Source organism: Geotrypetes seraphini, chromosome 2 (genome assembly GCF_902459505.1).
Source record: "Geotrypetes seraphini chromosome 2, aGeoSer1.1, whole genome shotgun sequence".
Taxonomy (NCBI): Eukaryota; Metazoa; Chordata; class Amphibia; order Gymnophiona; family Dermophiidae; genus Geotrypetes; species Geotrypetes seraphini.
This window is the reverse complement of record NC_047085.1, coordinates 166224593-166240885: the sequence shown is the minus strand read 5'-3', so window position 1 is coordinate 166240885 and position 16293 is coordinate 166224593. Positions and strand designations below refer to the sequence as shown.

The window sequence follows — 16293 nt, the reverse complement described above, 5'->3', positions numbered from 1 at the left end:
GGGACTGTGACAGAAAAGATGAATTGCTGCCGTGTATGAATGTTTTTGAGTGTATTAATGTTTTGTAAATTCTGGTGTAGAACTAATGACAGTTGGGCATGTAAATGACATTATTCAATGACATTGTGTCTAAATTTTGGAAATGCCCCTGATCCGCCCACTCCCCTCCCATAGCCACATCTCCATTTGAGTTGCATGCTATAAAATTTATAGAACAGGGGGCAGGACAGATTGTGTAAACACAAATAGCTGCCAATTAAAATCAATTAGTGATTGTTAATGACTTATTAACTAACTAGTTTATGCATAGATTTGGGATCCACATCCAAATTTGTGTGCCCAGCCTTAGGCGACCTATATAGAATCGTGGGGTAAATGTTCTAACACATGTCACATTTTATTTTATTTTTTTAATGAATGGATGACACAAGTTAAAAAACTATTGGTTAAATATCTGAACAATCAAATCTCAAACTGATTTCTTTTTTATTTTTGCCCATGCACATCCCTATCTCTCAATCTGCACAGAAATGCTTTGATGACAGTTAGATTGTGAGCCCACTGGGACAGATAGGGAGAAATTCTTAGAAGACCTGAATGTAAACCACATTGAACAGAATAATATATAAGAAATAAAAATAATAATAAATAAATAAATATTATTGCTGCTGGAACAAAGTCAAAAAAGTTTACACAGTATGTTTTTTCTAAATATAAATCAGAGCTACATCCTCCTGAAGAGGATGCCTTTTAAAATGAGTATGATCTTTAAACAATAGCTTGGAAAAGAGATGGCTGAGGGAAGATATGATTGAAGTCTACAAAATCCCGAGTGGAGTAGAACAGGTACAAGTAGATCGATTTTTCACTTCGTCAAAAATTACAAAGACTAGGGGACACTCGATGAAGTTACGGGGAAATATTTTAAAACCACTAGAAGGAAAATAATTTCCACTCAGAGAATAGTTAAGCTCTGGAACACGTTGCCAGAGGATATGGTAAGAACAGATAGCGTATCTGGTTTTAAGAAAGGTTCATACAAGTTCCTGGAGGAAAAGTCCATAGTCTGTTATTGAGAAAGACATGGGGAAGCCACTGCTTGCCCTGTATTGGTAGCATGGAATATTGCTACACCTTGGGTACTAGTGAACTGGACTGACCACCATGATAACTGGCTACTGGGCTTGATGGACCATTGGTCTGACCCAGTAAGGCTATTCTTATGTACTTATGCTCTTAACCACTATGAATATCAGATTCTTTTTTCTGACAATAGATTTTAATATAATATAGAATTTCATAGCAGACAAATATCACATGGATAATAGGGCCCATCCCATCTTCCTAAATTACTTTACTGGTTAATGCCATAGACTATAGTCAATCTCTGGCATCTATTTACTTTGTAACCAAAATTTCTCTCTCCGTATCCTATGCCTTTTATAAGGAAGTACATAAATAAAAGCATGAGGACTGATTATTTACATTCCACACAGTTTGGATTCCATGTTCTTTATAGCATTTAATCTCTCCTTCTAGCCATGCCTTCCATCATTAAACAACATTTGAGTCATAGTGTATAGAATAGTTTTACTTCAATTAAATAGCTTAGCCACGGACGAGCCTGTGAGGGATCTGTGCCCCTGGAGAACTGGAGGGGACACCCAAGCCTCACCATCTGAAGAGCTCCATGGCTTGATCTTCTCCCTGTGAGGTAGTTTGTGGCAAGCTTTCCAGCTGTAAGTGCTGGCACTCCATGTGCATGCTCAGTTGGCACACATGAACTAAGCATGCTCAAGAAGTGAGTAGCTAAAAAGGGGTGGTTCAGGCAGCAGAGCTCTTCAGCTGACTTAGGGTTACCAGGCGTCCAGGACATGTCTGGGCATTCAGACTGCTTTTCAAAACCCAGCAGGTTAAAAAGGCACTCCTGTGGGGCACCCTCAGGAGTCCCACAATAGTACCAAGATCAGCACACCTAACCCCATGGTAAAAAATTTAAATTATTTTTTGGGTGTGAGGGGAATGTTTGGAGGTGGAGAGTAGGCATGCTCTGTACAAATAGGGTAGCACAAGTAAATTGTCACATGCTGCCCAACTATAATGTCTCATGACTACAGTTTGTAACTGCAATATTGATCAAAAAATGCTTCAAAATGCATCTATATAACTTGGCACTGGGTGCATCAACTTAGAAAGGAAAGATATTTTAAGTTTCCGTTTGATGTATTCCTTATTTCAAGATAAATGTTTTGTCTTTTTGAAATCAATGACCAAGAAAAAAAGGATTCCATTTATGCCAGTGTAATTTAATGTTGCTTAATAGAATTTTTGTTTTCTTGAAATTGGAGCAAAATGTCCTTTGCCAGGGATATAGTTTTTCAAATCATTTCAACTGCTTTACAGTCATACCAAGTATTTATAGTGTACTGTTTCAAGTTTCAAGTTTATTGTATTTAATATACCACCCAAAAACCTAGGGGGCTCATAATAATAATAACAACAAAAAAACATCTAAAAAGTGTCCTAAATGGCTACTTGGATGATCAAAAAGCCTGATCAAAGCTTAATCAAAGCTGGTTTTAGACGTATCTAAAACCAGCTTAGGCCTTTCCCCTGCCTCTAAACGCATAGAGCGAAAATAGGCATTTTTAAAGGCAGAGAAAAGGCAGGGGGTGGGCCGACCTACACCTAGGCATATAACAGGTATAATCAAATGTTTTGACAGGTTGCCTAGTCGGCACTTATACGTTTTGACTTAGACCAAGTCAAAACAGGTATAAGAGCCGAAAAAGAGGCCGCTGAGCTGATGGCGGCTGGCGCGATCAGCTCAGTGGCCCTGCAACCTACCTACTCCCCCACCGCAACCATCGGGGCAGGAGAGATGACTCATCTCCCCTACTGTGATAGCGATACCACCAAGTGCCGTCAAATGCGGCACTTGGGATCGATAAAGCGGCAGGAGAGATGACCCATCTCTCCTGCAGCGATCCACCCCTCCCCCTGATACAATCGGGCCAGGAGAGAGCCCAAGCCCTCCTAGCTCCACCGACAATGATCGGGCAAGAGAGAGCCCAAGCCCTCTTGCCCTAGTGACAGCCCGACGTTCCCTGACACGATTGGGGCAAGAGGGAGCCCAAGCCCTCTTGCCCCAGTGACACCCCCGACTCGATCGAGCCAGGAGGGAGCCCAAGTCCTCCTTGCCACGAGACCCCACTCCCTACAAGATCGGGCAGGAGGGAGATCAACCCCTCCTGCCCAGGCGAACCCCCTACTCCCCACCCCCACTAAAATACGGGCAGGAGAGATCCCAGACCCTTCTGCCCTCGACGCACACCCTTACACACTCGCCCCTGAACCCCCGATCGGCCTCCCTGCTGACCCGCGAGACACCCCCACTGCTGACCCGCGATCCCCTCACCCCCAATCCCACCCCCCCATACCTTGAAATCATTGGCAGGATGGACGGGTGCCAAGCCCGCCCATCCGGCAGGCGAGCCATCTAAGGAATGGGACTGGATTGGCCCAGGTGGCTCAAACTCTGCCCACAGGTGGGGCCTGAGGCGCCTGAGGCGCCTGGGCCAACCGGAAGAGCCCTAAGAATAAAAGACACTCCAAGAAATAGGGGTTGCTTTAAATGTGAAAAGCATCTTCAAATAGAAAGCTTTTTAGGTCTGATTTAAATTTGGAGATACAGTGTTCTGGTCTTAGATAAAGGGGGAGCGAGTTCCACATTGATGGTACAACTGAGAAGATGGTGTTACGAGAGGTATCATAAACTATCTATTACCCTACATATATATATTTTTAAAATCATCTATTATTCATTGACAAATAAATATACAGTGGTGCCTCACACAACGAACTTAATTGGTTCCAGGAGCAAGTTTGTTATGTGAAACGTTCGTTGTGTGAAACGCGTTTTCCCATAAGAATACATGTAAAACAAAATAATTCGTTCTGTAGCATAAAATATGCTAAGATGACATAAAAAAGATAAATTTTTGGTTATTATTTTTATTTAGATACATCTAAAAACATAATTGTTTTTTAAAACAACACACATTTTTTAAATTTAAAGACAGACTAAGTAGAGTCTAATTTTACAGTGAGAGGGCAGAGTCTCAGCGGCAAAAACTGGGACTTAACTGTTCATTTTTTTTTTTTTCTACCGTGTTTCCCCGATGATAAGGCAGGGCCATCAAATAAGACAGCCCCCCCTTTTTAGAAAAAAATGTAAAATAAGGCACCCCCCCGCAAATAAGCCACCCACCGATACCTGCGCTTACCCGAATCGGGTGGTACGGTGGGTGACTCCGTGTAGTCCCTGGCACCCCCGACACGATCGGGGCAAGAGGGAGCTCAAGCCCTCTTGCCCCCCCGACTCCCCGACACGATCGGGGCAAGAGGGAGCTCAAGCCCTCTTGCCCCCCCCGACTCCCCGACACGATCGGGGCAAGAGGGAGCTCAAGCCCTCTTGCCCCCCCGACTCCCCGACACGATCGGGGCAAGAGGGAGCTCAAGCCCTCTTGCCCCCCCGACTCCCCGACACGATCGGGGCAAAAGGGAGCCCAAGCCCTCTTGCCCCGCCGATTCCCCAACTCCCCGACAATATCGGGCCAGGAGGGAGCCCAAGTCCTCCTGGCCACGGCGACCCCCTAACCCCACCCTGCACTACATTACGGGCAGGAGGGATCCCAGGCCCTCCTGCCCTCGACGCAAACCCCCCCTCCCCCCAACGACCGCCCCCCCCAAGAACCTCCGACCGCCCCCCCAGCCGACCCGCGACCCCCCTGGCTGACCCCCACGACACCCCCAACCCCCTTCCCCGTACCTTTCTGTAGTTGGCCGGACAGACGGGAGCCAAACCCGCCTGTCCGGCAGGCAGCCATCGACGGAATGAGGCCGGATTGGCCCATCCGTCCCAAAGCTCCGCCTACTGGTGGGGCCTAAGGCGCCTGGGCCAATCAGAATAGGCCCGGGAGCCTTAGGTCCCTCCTGGGGGCAGGGCCTGAGGCACATGGTCGGGTTGGGCCCATGTGCCTCAGGCCCCGCCCCCAGGAGGGACCTAAGGCTCCCGGGCCTATTCTGATTGGCCCAGGCGCCTTAGGCCCCACCAGTAGGCGGAGCTTTGGGACGGATGGGCCAATCCGGCCTCATTCCGTCGATGGCTGCCTGCCGGACAGGCGGGTTTGGCTCCCGTCTGTCCGGCCAACTACAGAAAGGTACGGGGAAGGGGGTTGGGGGTGTCGTGGGGGTCGGCCAGGGGGGTCGCGGGTCGGCTGGGGGGGGCGGTCGGAGGTTCTTGGGGGGGGCGGTCGTTGGGGGGGAGGGGGGGTTTGCGTCGAGGGCAGGAGGGCCTGGGATCCCTCCTGCCCGTAATGTAGTGCAGGGTGGGGTTAGGGGGTCGCCGTGGCCAGGAGGACTTGGGCTCCCTCCTGGCCCGATATTGTCGGGGAGTTGGGGAATCGGCGGGGCAAGAGGGCTTGGGCTCCCTTTTGCCCCGATCGTGTCGGGGAATCGGCGGGGCAAGAGGGCTTGAGCTCCCTCTTGCCCCGATCGTGTCGGGGAGTCGGGGGGGCAAGAGGGCTTGAGCTCCCTCTTGCCCCGATCGTGTCGGGGAATCGGCGGGGCAAGAGGGCTTGGGCTCCCTTTTGCCCCGATCGTGTCGGGGAATCGGCGGGGCAAGAGGGCTTGGGCTCCCTTTTGCCCCGATCGTGTCGGGGAATCGGCGGGGCAAGAGGGCTTGGGCTCCCTTTTGCCCCGATCGTGTCGGGGAGTCGGGGGGGCAAGAGGGCTTGAGCTCCCTCTTGCCCCGATCGTGTCGGGGAGTCGGGGGGGCAAGAGGGAACCAGGCGGAGAGAGGGCAGTTAAGCGCAGTGCCTGCGCGGAAGGATGCAGCTCGGGCGACTTCGTTGTGTGAAATGAAGTTCGTTGTACGGATCAAGACATAAAGTTCGTTGTGCGCAGCGTTCGCTGTGCGAGGCGTCCGTTATGCGAGGCACCACTGTATTCAAAAGGTATAGATATTCAACCCAAGATGGGCAGTGTTTTCTTTTTTAAACGTTGCCCACCATGAGCAGAATTAGAACCAGATGTTCAGTGCTGGTTTATACCGTGTTTCCCCGAAAATAAAACAGTGTCATATTCATTTTGGGCCCAAAAAAGGCATTAGGTCTTATTTTCAGGTAGGGCTTATTTTTTTCATATATGTGATCATCTCTCCCTTGCTCTCCACTCCAATTCTTTCTCTTCCCTTTCCCTCCACATGTGTAACATCTTTCCTCCCCTCTCACCCATCCCCCTTGTGCCTTCCCTCTGCAGCATCTTTCTATCCCTCCATCCCTCCCATCCCACTGTGCAGAAAAATCCTTGCCAAGCTTCCATCCTTCCCTCCCTCCCATCCCTCGTGCAGCAAAACCCTTGCCCAGCTTCCATCCTTCCCTCCCTTCCATCCCTCGTGCAGCAGAATCCTTGCCCAGTTTCCATCCTTCCCTCCCTTCCATCCCTCGTGCAGCAGAATCCTTGCCCAGTTTCCATCCTTCCCTCCCTCCCATCCCTCATGCAGCAGAATCATTGCCCAGCTTCCATCCTTCCCTCCCTCCCATCCCTCGTGCAGCAGAATCATTGCCCAGCTTCTATCCTTCCCTCCCTCCCATCCCTCATGCAGCAGAACCCTTGCCAAGTTTCCATCCTTCCCTCCCTCCCATCCCTTATGTAGCAGAACCATTGAACATCCGCCACAGCCGTGCATTTGCTGTAAGTTCTTCCCTTTTATCTGAGCGGATGTTCTTAGTGCCTGCTGTCCGGGCCATCGACTGGTTATCGTCTGTCCGCTCTCCCCTGATCTTCAGTTTAAAGCCTTCTCAATGACCTTCTTCATGTTTCCAGCCAATATTCTCGCTCCTTCTTTGATGAGGTGTAGTCCATCCTTCCTATAGTACCTGCTCCTTCCCCAGAATGCCGTCCAGTTGCGCACGAAGTCAAAGCCTTCTTCCTCACACCATCGTCTCATCCAGGTGTTGATTTCTCGCAGTTCATCTTGCCTCTTCGCATCTGCTCTCGGTACCGGGAGGATCTCAGAAAATGCCACTTTCACCTCCCTGACCTTCAGTTTTCTTCCGAGTGAGCAGAGCTGGTTCATCATTTCCTCCCTATCATACTTTCGTCCGCTCATGTCGTTGGTTCCCAAGTGGATAAGTACAGCAGTGTCATCCCCTCCTGCGCTGTCTATGATCCTGATGATCCTGCTGGCCACATCCTTCACTCTTGCTCTGGGCAGGCAGGTGACCAGTCTGTCTTCTCTTCCTCCTGCGATGTGGCTGTCTACATTGCGTATAATGGAATCTCCAACGATGATCCCTATCTTCTCTATTCGAGGGTTTATTGGGGGTCGTAAGTCCACGTCCATGGTGTAGGTCCTGTCTTCTTTCTTCTGTGACACATCCCCAACCTCCGCTTTCGACTCTTCATCAATTGTAGTGGTATCTCCACCTATCTCACCTTGGCCTTCTTCCTGAGTAGTTAAGTAATAGACTGTGGAGTGATTGAGCCCAGGGAAAATGATACTCAGGATTACTAGGACTTAGGCTGGCCCCTACCTTTGCTCAGCTTGAAACATTGACCTTTTTTTTGTGAGCCCTGGTTGCGAGTGCTTGACCCAAAGAGCTAGCTGGTGTCCCGAGACTGTGTGAGTGAGACCAAAGTGACTTAGATATACTGGATTTATATAAATAGATTTAGATCAGTGTTTCACAAGTGCATCCTGGAGTGCACCATCACTAGTTATGTTTTTAGGATTTCCACAATGCATGTGAACGAAAGAGATTTGCATGCAGTTGAGGCAATGTATGCAAATCGATCTCTAATCTAATCTAGTATTTGTGAGTCGCACAAACCTAAACAGGCTCTAGGCAACTTGAAAAGGAAAAGGGTAGAAAGGGCAAGAGGGGAAGTAAGGAGGAGAGGGGGAGAAGGAGGAGAAAACCTAATCGAGCTAAGCTGAACAGGTGCGTATGGAGTTTTCAGTTTTTTTCTGGAATTGGGCGTGGTTGGCTTCTGTTTTTATTGTCTCTGCAAGATCATTCCAGATTTTGACTCCCATGAAGGTGAACATAGATTGGAAAATTATTCTGTACTTAAGGTTTTTTGTTGAGGGGAGGTTCAATTGGATCCTATTAAGTAGCCTGCGAGAATATCCTGAAAACCTGACTAACAAGGGCTACTCTATGGAGTACTGCATCAAACATTGGTCGCCGTACATGAAAAAGGTCATAGTACTGTTCGAAAGGGTCCAGAGATGAGCGACAAAAATGGTTAAGGGACTGGAGGAGTTGCCATACAGAGAGGCTAGAGAAACTGGGCCTCTTCTCCCTTGAGAAGAGGAGACTGAGAGGGGATATGATCAAAACATTCAAGATATTGAAGGGAATTGACTTAGTAGAGAAGGGAATTGACTTAGTAGAGAAAGAGAGGTTGTTCACCCTCTCCAAGGTGGAAAGAACGAAAGGGCACTCTCTAAAGTTAAAAAGGGATAGACTCTGTACAAATGTAAGGAAGGTCTTCTTCACCCAGAGAGTGGTAGAAATCTGGAACGTTCTTCTAGAGGCTGTTATAGGGGAAAGCACCCTACCCTATCAACTCTTTGATAGGTGTATCTTAATGCATTCTGCTTCATTTTTTTCAATCAAGTTCCCTATATTCAACTTGAGGTATTTTATCTGTTCTATGTATTACTTCTTTCCCTACCATGTAGGTATTTTCAGCATTATATTGTAAATGCTTTCTGTCTTTATCTGTTTTTAAGTCCATTATTCTAATTTGTATTGTATCTATATCCCATGTATTAGCTCAACTTGTTGTGAACCGCCTAGAACTTTTTCGGTATGGCGGTATATAACAATAAAATTATTATTATTATTATTACAGGGATTTAAGAAAAGGTTAGACAAGTTCCTGCTGAACCAGAACGTACGCAGGTAAGGCTAGACTCAAATAGGGCACTGGTCTTTGACCTAAGGGCCGCCGCGTGAGCGGACTGCTGGGCACGATGAACCATTGGTCTGACCCAATCTTATGTTCTTATGACTGACTTGATTGACTTGGGAAACACATTTAGATAGATTGAAAGCTAATATGTTTCAAATAAGTTTAGGTACATTAAATTGGACTAATTAATACTTTGCTCTACCTGAAAACAGCCCTCTTCTGCTAACTAAAAGTATATGCTGTTTTCCACAACATGTACACAGTTTGATAGATGGTGAATTTCTATATATCTATATATAGAGAGAGAATATATATATATATTCACAGTCTATCAAAATGTGTACATGTATATATAAACCGTCTGACAGTATTGAAGCCAGAAGCCACACACATACACATATCAGGAAATGTAAATGCCTCTTCCATTAAACAGAAATAGGAACAATTTTATGTTATCACGATAATAGACCAATCTTTTATATTAGCAACAGAGAGCACTTTACTTGTCAAGCAACAAGAAGGAAAGGAAAGCTATAAAAGTATAGGAGAGACCTTTTAGGTGTCAAATTCATTACAGGTTAATTGAATGCTGTGTGTTTAACTAAAGTACATTAATACATTTTCTGCATTTTCCTCTTTTGCTTTAGACCTTTTACGCATTAAATTTGAGACTTTTCCATCAACATGAGCACTTTTTTTGATTGCACTCAAATTTTCTGTGGTGAACCGACTTTATTGTAACAAACATATTTTTGTTCTCAGTTACTGGTTATAAAGCGGGAACACCGTACATGGCAAACCTCCTTAAGCTTCATGCTTACTTGGGCTTTGTTTTGTAAGAGGTATATGAGGGGGTGCTGAAAAGTTCTCAGCCCAACCAAGACGACAACGTGGATATGGATCAATCAATGATCTGAATGAAACAATGTCAAACATAGAATTTTGTTTCTGGAAATTGGCGCTTTACAAAATAAGATAACACTCTTTTCAGCTATAGTGGCAAAATAACACTCAGAATTTAAGAAGTTGGTGGGTTGGGCTGAGACCATTTCAGCACCCACTCATATAGCTGAACTTTATTTCCTGTGTCTATATATGGTGCTTAAAAAAAAAAAAATAATCACTGCTAAGCACGATTCTATAAAAGTTAGGAATACTGAATGGAATCATGCTTAGTGCTGCATAAGCGGCGTTGGGCATCACTATATGTCCCAACATATAGGCACACCTCATTTATGCCAGGGATTTCTTGGCACTAAATGTGTGTAACTAAGTTGTGCACAAAACAATGCCCAAGTCAAAAATAGGCACCTAACCTGAAAACATGCCCACATTCACTCCTAACCATGCCCACTTTAGAGGCAATTTGGAGTAGGCACATACCATTTTATACTATGTGCACCCAACTTTCAATTAAGTCCAATTAACATTAATTACAAGTTATTCAGTGCCAATTAACAGCACCGATTAAGTCTATTAATCAATTACCCCCTCCGCCTTATTTTACAAAACCATAGTGTGGTTTTTAGCACCGACCACAGTGGTAACAGCTCTGATGTTCAACAAACTGCTAAAGATTGTCGCTTCTATCTCTACTCAAACAAAAGAGGCAGCAAAGTCAAGAGTTCTGAGAGAGGTTACCCAATGGTTAATGAACCTGAATGAACCAACACAAGACGTGAATTATAAATATTAAATGTTTGTTAATAAAGGGAGGGGTATCCTCAGTGTGAGAGGCCAGCGAAGGGAGAAAATCTCCAGCGCTTACACAACATGGCAAAGGTAGACAAACCTATGCCTGCACACCATCATGGGATACCTCACGTGTGCTAAACAAAATAGTGAAAAAATCACAGTGAAAACTAATAATCAAACAGGTGAAGTCAGCTATCGGAAACCACTCTGATAACCCCCCAGCCAACTCCCCAACAACCCTACACTTAGCTGAAAAAATGTGTCCATTGATGTAACTGAACCAAGAGGTGACACGATCATCCAGACAGCCCTGGAAACGGGTTCAACCAAGCTCGGTTTCGGAAATCCAAAATCCCTTCATCAGGAACCCATAGTTGCTTGATAGGTGGCAGAGAGGCAATAGCTCCTCCCTCCTCCCACCCGGCTCGGACTATTGGGGTCTGACGTGCTATCGACCACAAAATTACTGCAAATTGTAAACTGACACACTTTGTTGAGATTTTATTGACTTTTAGTTACCTTAAGTCACTTATTTGGTATTTCAGTTTACAACTTGCAGTATTCTCCATTGATTGTGGTCGTTGTCTACTTATGATTTATACTGTTCAAACATATATTTAATTTCAGCCCCTTTTGGGATTTTATTATATGTATTCATAAACTTTTAATTTTTCATCAAGAACATCAACTCCACAGTTTAGATTTTTTTTTTTGGGGGGGGGAGTGGGAGGGAACTAGATAAGTTCCTGCTGAACACGGACATACGCAGGTAGGGCTAGTCTCAGTTGGGCGCTGGCCTTTGACCGGAGGGTCACCGCGTGAGCGGACTGCTGGGCATGATGGACCACTGATCTGACCCAGCAGCGGCAATACTTATGTTCTTATGTTCTTACCTGTGGAATCATTGGGTATTCTTTAGTTGCTGACATAAGTATACATAGGAAATCTGATACAATGGCATTTAACTTTTAAAAAAGAAGTCTATGATAACTTAAAAAAAAAAAAGAAGAAATTTAAAGAGCAGCTGCAAAGGTCAAAAATTTACATCAAGTGTGGATGTTATTCAAAAATTCCATCCTGGTAGCCTAGACCAGATACTGTATATTCCATGTATGAAAAAAGGAGGAAGGCCTAAACAGCATCAGGTATGGTTAACAAGTACAGGAAGTTTAGGGTGACAAGTACAGGAAGTTTAGAGTGAAGTTTAGCATGCTTCTATTTAAGGATTGCATATTTCTTCCCCCCACCACCTTGTAAACTTTCAGGAACAGCATCTCAAAAAATGAGCCCCTCACCCAGGAAGTAGCAAAGCTTTGCAAGCAGGTAACCTAGCAACCATCAACACACAGACACAGAAAGAGCCCAAGTGCCACTACTCTGCCTCCCCCTGCAATTGCCGTGCCTTACCACCTTGGCAGAGCTCTAGCCTTCCTTCTCCTCACGCTCGACATCCCCCCTTTTGGCAGGTTCACACTCACTTTACTTAATTGCATCTTAATCTCATCCTCAAATGTCAGCTCGCCCTCCATAGCTTTCCGAGGACTTTCTTGAGAGGACAGGGGTGAGAAGTAGGATTAATGAATACAGGAGAAAAGAAGGTCAATACAGGAGCTGGAAGGATCCAAAAAATTAGTTCTCTATTATGTGAGTTCCCAGGAAATACGGAAAGCTATTAGAGCTATGTGAGTTCCCAGGAAATAAGGAAGCTATTAGAGCTAAAAGAAAATCCTCCAAAAAGTGGAAGAAGGATCCAACTGAAAATAATAGGAAACAGTCTAAGAGGGAGAGTTTGAGAGCAGTTGGAGCCTAGGAGAGCTGGGGAGAAGGAGGAGATTTTCACTGAAGGATAGATGCTTTTACTCCCAATTGGCAGCAAGTGACATCATAAGCTCCACCTCCCGTTCCCAAGATATAGCACAACAGATGTTAACCCTTTCCGCTATCCTATCAAATATTGCAGTTCATTCCAAATTGCCCTTGATATTCTGTTTTCCCCTAGTTTGCTCACTCTACTCCACATAGTTTGTAAGCCTCTCAGATATTCATATTTGATTGGTGGAATAGATAGACATTTTTGTGCCAGAATTCAAAACATCTAAATCACAAACAGGGATTCTCAAATAAGGGCCATTGTTTATACTTCTTACTCAGATTATCTTTGTTACATGAGATATTCACACATCAAGCCCAAAATACTATTTAGATGAAATACCTCATCCCCTGCATGTGCAAGATCCCGTTTCAGCTCCTCCACTCGAAGTCGTAGCTTTTTCATATCTTCTTCATGCTGCTCTACTCTCCTGTTAGTATATGCCAACTCTGCCATTTTGTTTTGATACTGCTTCTTTAACTTGTAGTTTGCATGTTGAAGATCAGTTATTTCCTTAAAAAAAGGCAATCTTCGTTAAAAAGCTAATGAACAATTTTGCACACAACATTCAGTTAAAGTTTCATACTGTATATACGAAAAGAAAGGTACACTATGAAAGACTGCTGTGATTATGAATATATTTAAATAATGATAATGCAAAATTGATGCCGATTTCTTATGCAGTTCTGTAATCACCTGTTGTAGTCATACAAAACACATTTGTCCTTTAGGGGGAATTCAACAAAGAATAAATCAAGCATGTGATAAAACTTAAGAAGATAATGCATAAGCATACATATATAAAAATAACAGCAAGCAATTACCATCTATTAAAAGAGCACTTGATGGTGATGTGTAATTAGAAATGAACTAATAGAACATAATAAGACAAATATAAGAATGCAAAATTATACAAATAGATGAATTATTGTGTGGCCTACCTAAGAAGACACAAGCAGAAAAAAAATTCCTCAAATATTGTGATTAAATCACCATAGAGTGCACAGGCAAAACGTCATAGAGAGGTATACAGTATATTTGTGCTCATGCCAAACTGAGCTGAAGAAGTGGCCAAAAAGCCCAGTGTCAAAAATATAACACCTGCGTATAAAGAGTGAAATGGGAACTTGCACATATCCACCAAAATCATATGATCGGGTAACTGTACCAGCGTCAAAGCATAAGAGTGCAAACACGTACCTGAATTAGGTAGGTTAGCATAGTGAAGATCTAAATATAAAGATGTAATTGTTTAATGTAACTTTTAAGCAACAATGCAATTAAGAGGGAAAAAAGGTGAACAGCGTCCTACCGTGTAAGGGGTCCTTTTATCAAGCCGCGCTAGTGGGGTTAGCCCGTCGGACATTTCATCACGCGCTAACCTCCGTGGCCGGCTAAAAAACTAACGCCTGCTCAATGCAGGCGCTAGCGGCTAGCGCGGCAGGCGGTTCAACGCGCGTTAAACCCCCTACCGCAGCTTGATAAAAGGACCCCTAAGTGTCTCCAAATGAGCAAATGCGTCAAAACACGGAAGCATATGCATGGAGACAAAATAAACATGTTCGTGATGAATATTAAAAAATGAGACATGGAATGAAAAAAACATATTAAATAAAATGTAAAATGTGTTCCATTAAAATGGTACATAAAATAAACCTCACATATAAAGGTGACCAGACAGGTTGAAAAGGCAACGGTAAAAGCTAGAATGATGCTTGAGTACATAGGGAGAAAAATGGACAGTAGAAAAAAGGAGGTAATAATGCCCCTGTATAAGACTCTGGAGACTGCACCTTCAAAAAGATATAAACAGGATGGAGTCAGTCCAGAGGTCTTCGTCATAAGGCGTATGAGGACAGACTTAATGATATCAACATGTACACTTTGGAGGAAAGGCAGGGGAGGGGGGACATATGAAAGAGCTCTTTGGGGAGAATGGGATACAAAAAACAAATTTAATTAATTAATTAAATACCTACTTGGCATAAATGTGCATGAGGCAGGTCTCTTTCATTTGAAAGGAAGCTCTGGAACGAGAGGGCAAAGGATGAAGTTACGAGGTGATAGGCAAAGAAGTAATCTAAAGAAATACTTTTTTTTACAGAAAGGGTAATAGATGCATGGAAAAGTCTCCCAGTAGAGGTGGTGGAGACAAAGACTATTTGAATTCAAGAAAGCATGGGATAGGCACATGGAATCTCTTAGGAAGAGGAGGAGATAGTGGATGCTGCGGATGAACAAAATGCTGCTGGATGGGCCATTTGGCCTTTATCTACCATCAAACTAAGATAGTTCCTTGTGACCCTGGGCAAGTCACTCAATCCTCCATTACCCCAGGTACATTAGATAGATTGTGAGTCCACTGGGACAGACAGGGAAAAATGCTGATGGTAAACCACTTAGATAACCTTGACAGGCGGTATATAAATACCTAATTAACCCTTCCTTTACAAAGTCATGCTAGCATTTTTAGCGACGGCTGTGGCGGTAACATCTCTGACACTCATAGGAATTCTATGAGCATCAGAGCTGTTACCGCAGTGGCTGATGTTAAAAATGCTAGTGCGGCTTTGAAAAGGAAAGGGAAAATAAAAATATGAATAGGCTGTAAGAGCACTACACTCGGATCAAACCTTACCAACACAAAATTAAATTTGTTTTTAAATATACAACCTATTGCACACAGTTCTGTCTTTTTAAACATTTTTAAGCCAAGAAACATGCTAAGAACAATTCTAAAAATGTTCTCTAAAGGATACTCTGGATCTCTTAATTTACTTACTTAATTTACACTGAGTTCACAGAATTGTTTTAAATCACCATGGTGGAATTACTTCCAGGATATTTATTATATATTGTGACAATGGTGGTGTGTCAGAAATAAGAGAAAATATAGGGCATTTATTATTTAATTTGATAAAAGTTTATAACTAGCATAGCTGCAAGGTCAGGCATTTAATTGTACTACCCATAAATTCAGGACTTGGATGGTAAAATGTTATCTGCATTTAGAGGCAAACAATCTTCTGTTCTGCTGAAAGAATTAATAGGATTTAAGGTTTCTCTAGCTATTTTTCTATAGAACACTAGATCTCCTGCAACCAGAGTCTGACAGGACAATGATCATCAGCATTAGAAATCTATAAAACTGCAGTGCATGCTACATTCACACATGAACAATTTACTTTTATGAACTGTGATGCTATAGAAATGTACCACACTAATGGATTCATTTTTTACTTATTTTTTTATTAAGGTTGTATTTGTTGCTCCATGAATTGGTTCGTTGCATTTAGAAGTCACTAAAACATTACAAACTACAGGGACTTTGCAGTAAAAGTAAGAAATAAAGTGTTAAAATTTAGGAGGGGAGAGTTATCAAATGGGCTATCGTTACGACAAGCAATTTCAACACTAGCTCCTGCAATTTTTGCATAGGTCCCATTTTAGGCAATGACACAAATGATGATTGGGACCCTTTTTATCAAGTTGTGGTAGAGTGTTTTAGCGTGGACCGGCAAGGTAAATGCTCCGATTTTCATTCAATTCCTATGAGCGTCGGAGCATTTACATCACTGGCCCAAGCTAAAATGCTCTACCACAGCTTGATAAAAGGGGGCTTTAGTAACTTAACCCATCTCAATGATATCATAGAAACATAGAAAGATGACGGCAGAAAAGGGCTATAGCCCATCAAGTCTGCCCACTCTACTGACCCACCCCATTAAGTCTGAGTACTAATG

The 16293-nt window shown here is 43.8% G+C and overlaps 1 protein-coding gene across 1 annotated transcript in view; it reads right to left on the bottom strand.

Annotated features, from left to right (window-relative positions):
• Positions 1-14554, bottom strand: part of LOC117353544 (coiled-coil domain-containing protein 102A-like) — a 159541-nt gene extending 144987 nt beyond the window's left edge. Inside the window, exons 1-2 of the mRNA XM_033929586.1 lie at positions 14530-14554; positions 12893-13063 (exon numbers count right to left, since the gene is read on the bottom strand). Coding sequence (XP_033785477.1) covers positions 12893-13006 — 114 coding nt within the window. The 5' untranslated portion in view covers positions 13007-13063; positions 14530-14554. The remainder of the gene's footprint in view (positions 1-12892; positions 13064-14529) is intronic.
• Between the last annotated feature and the right edge of the window lie 1739 nt (positions 14555-16293).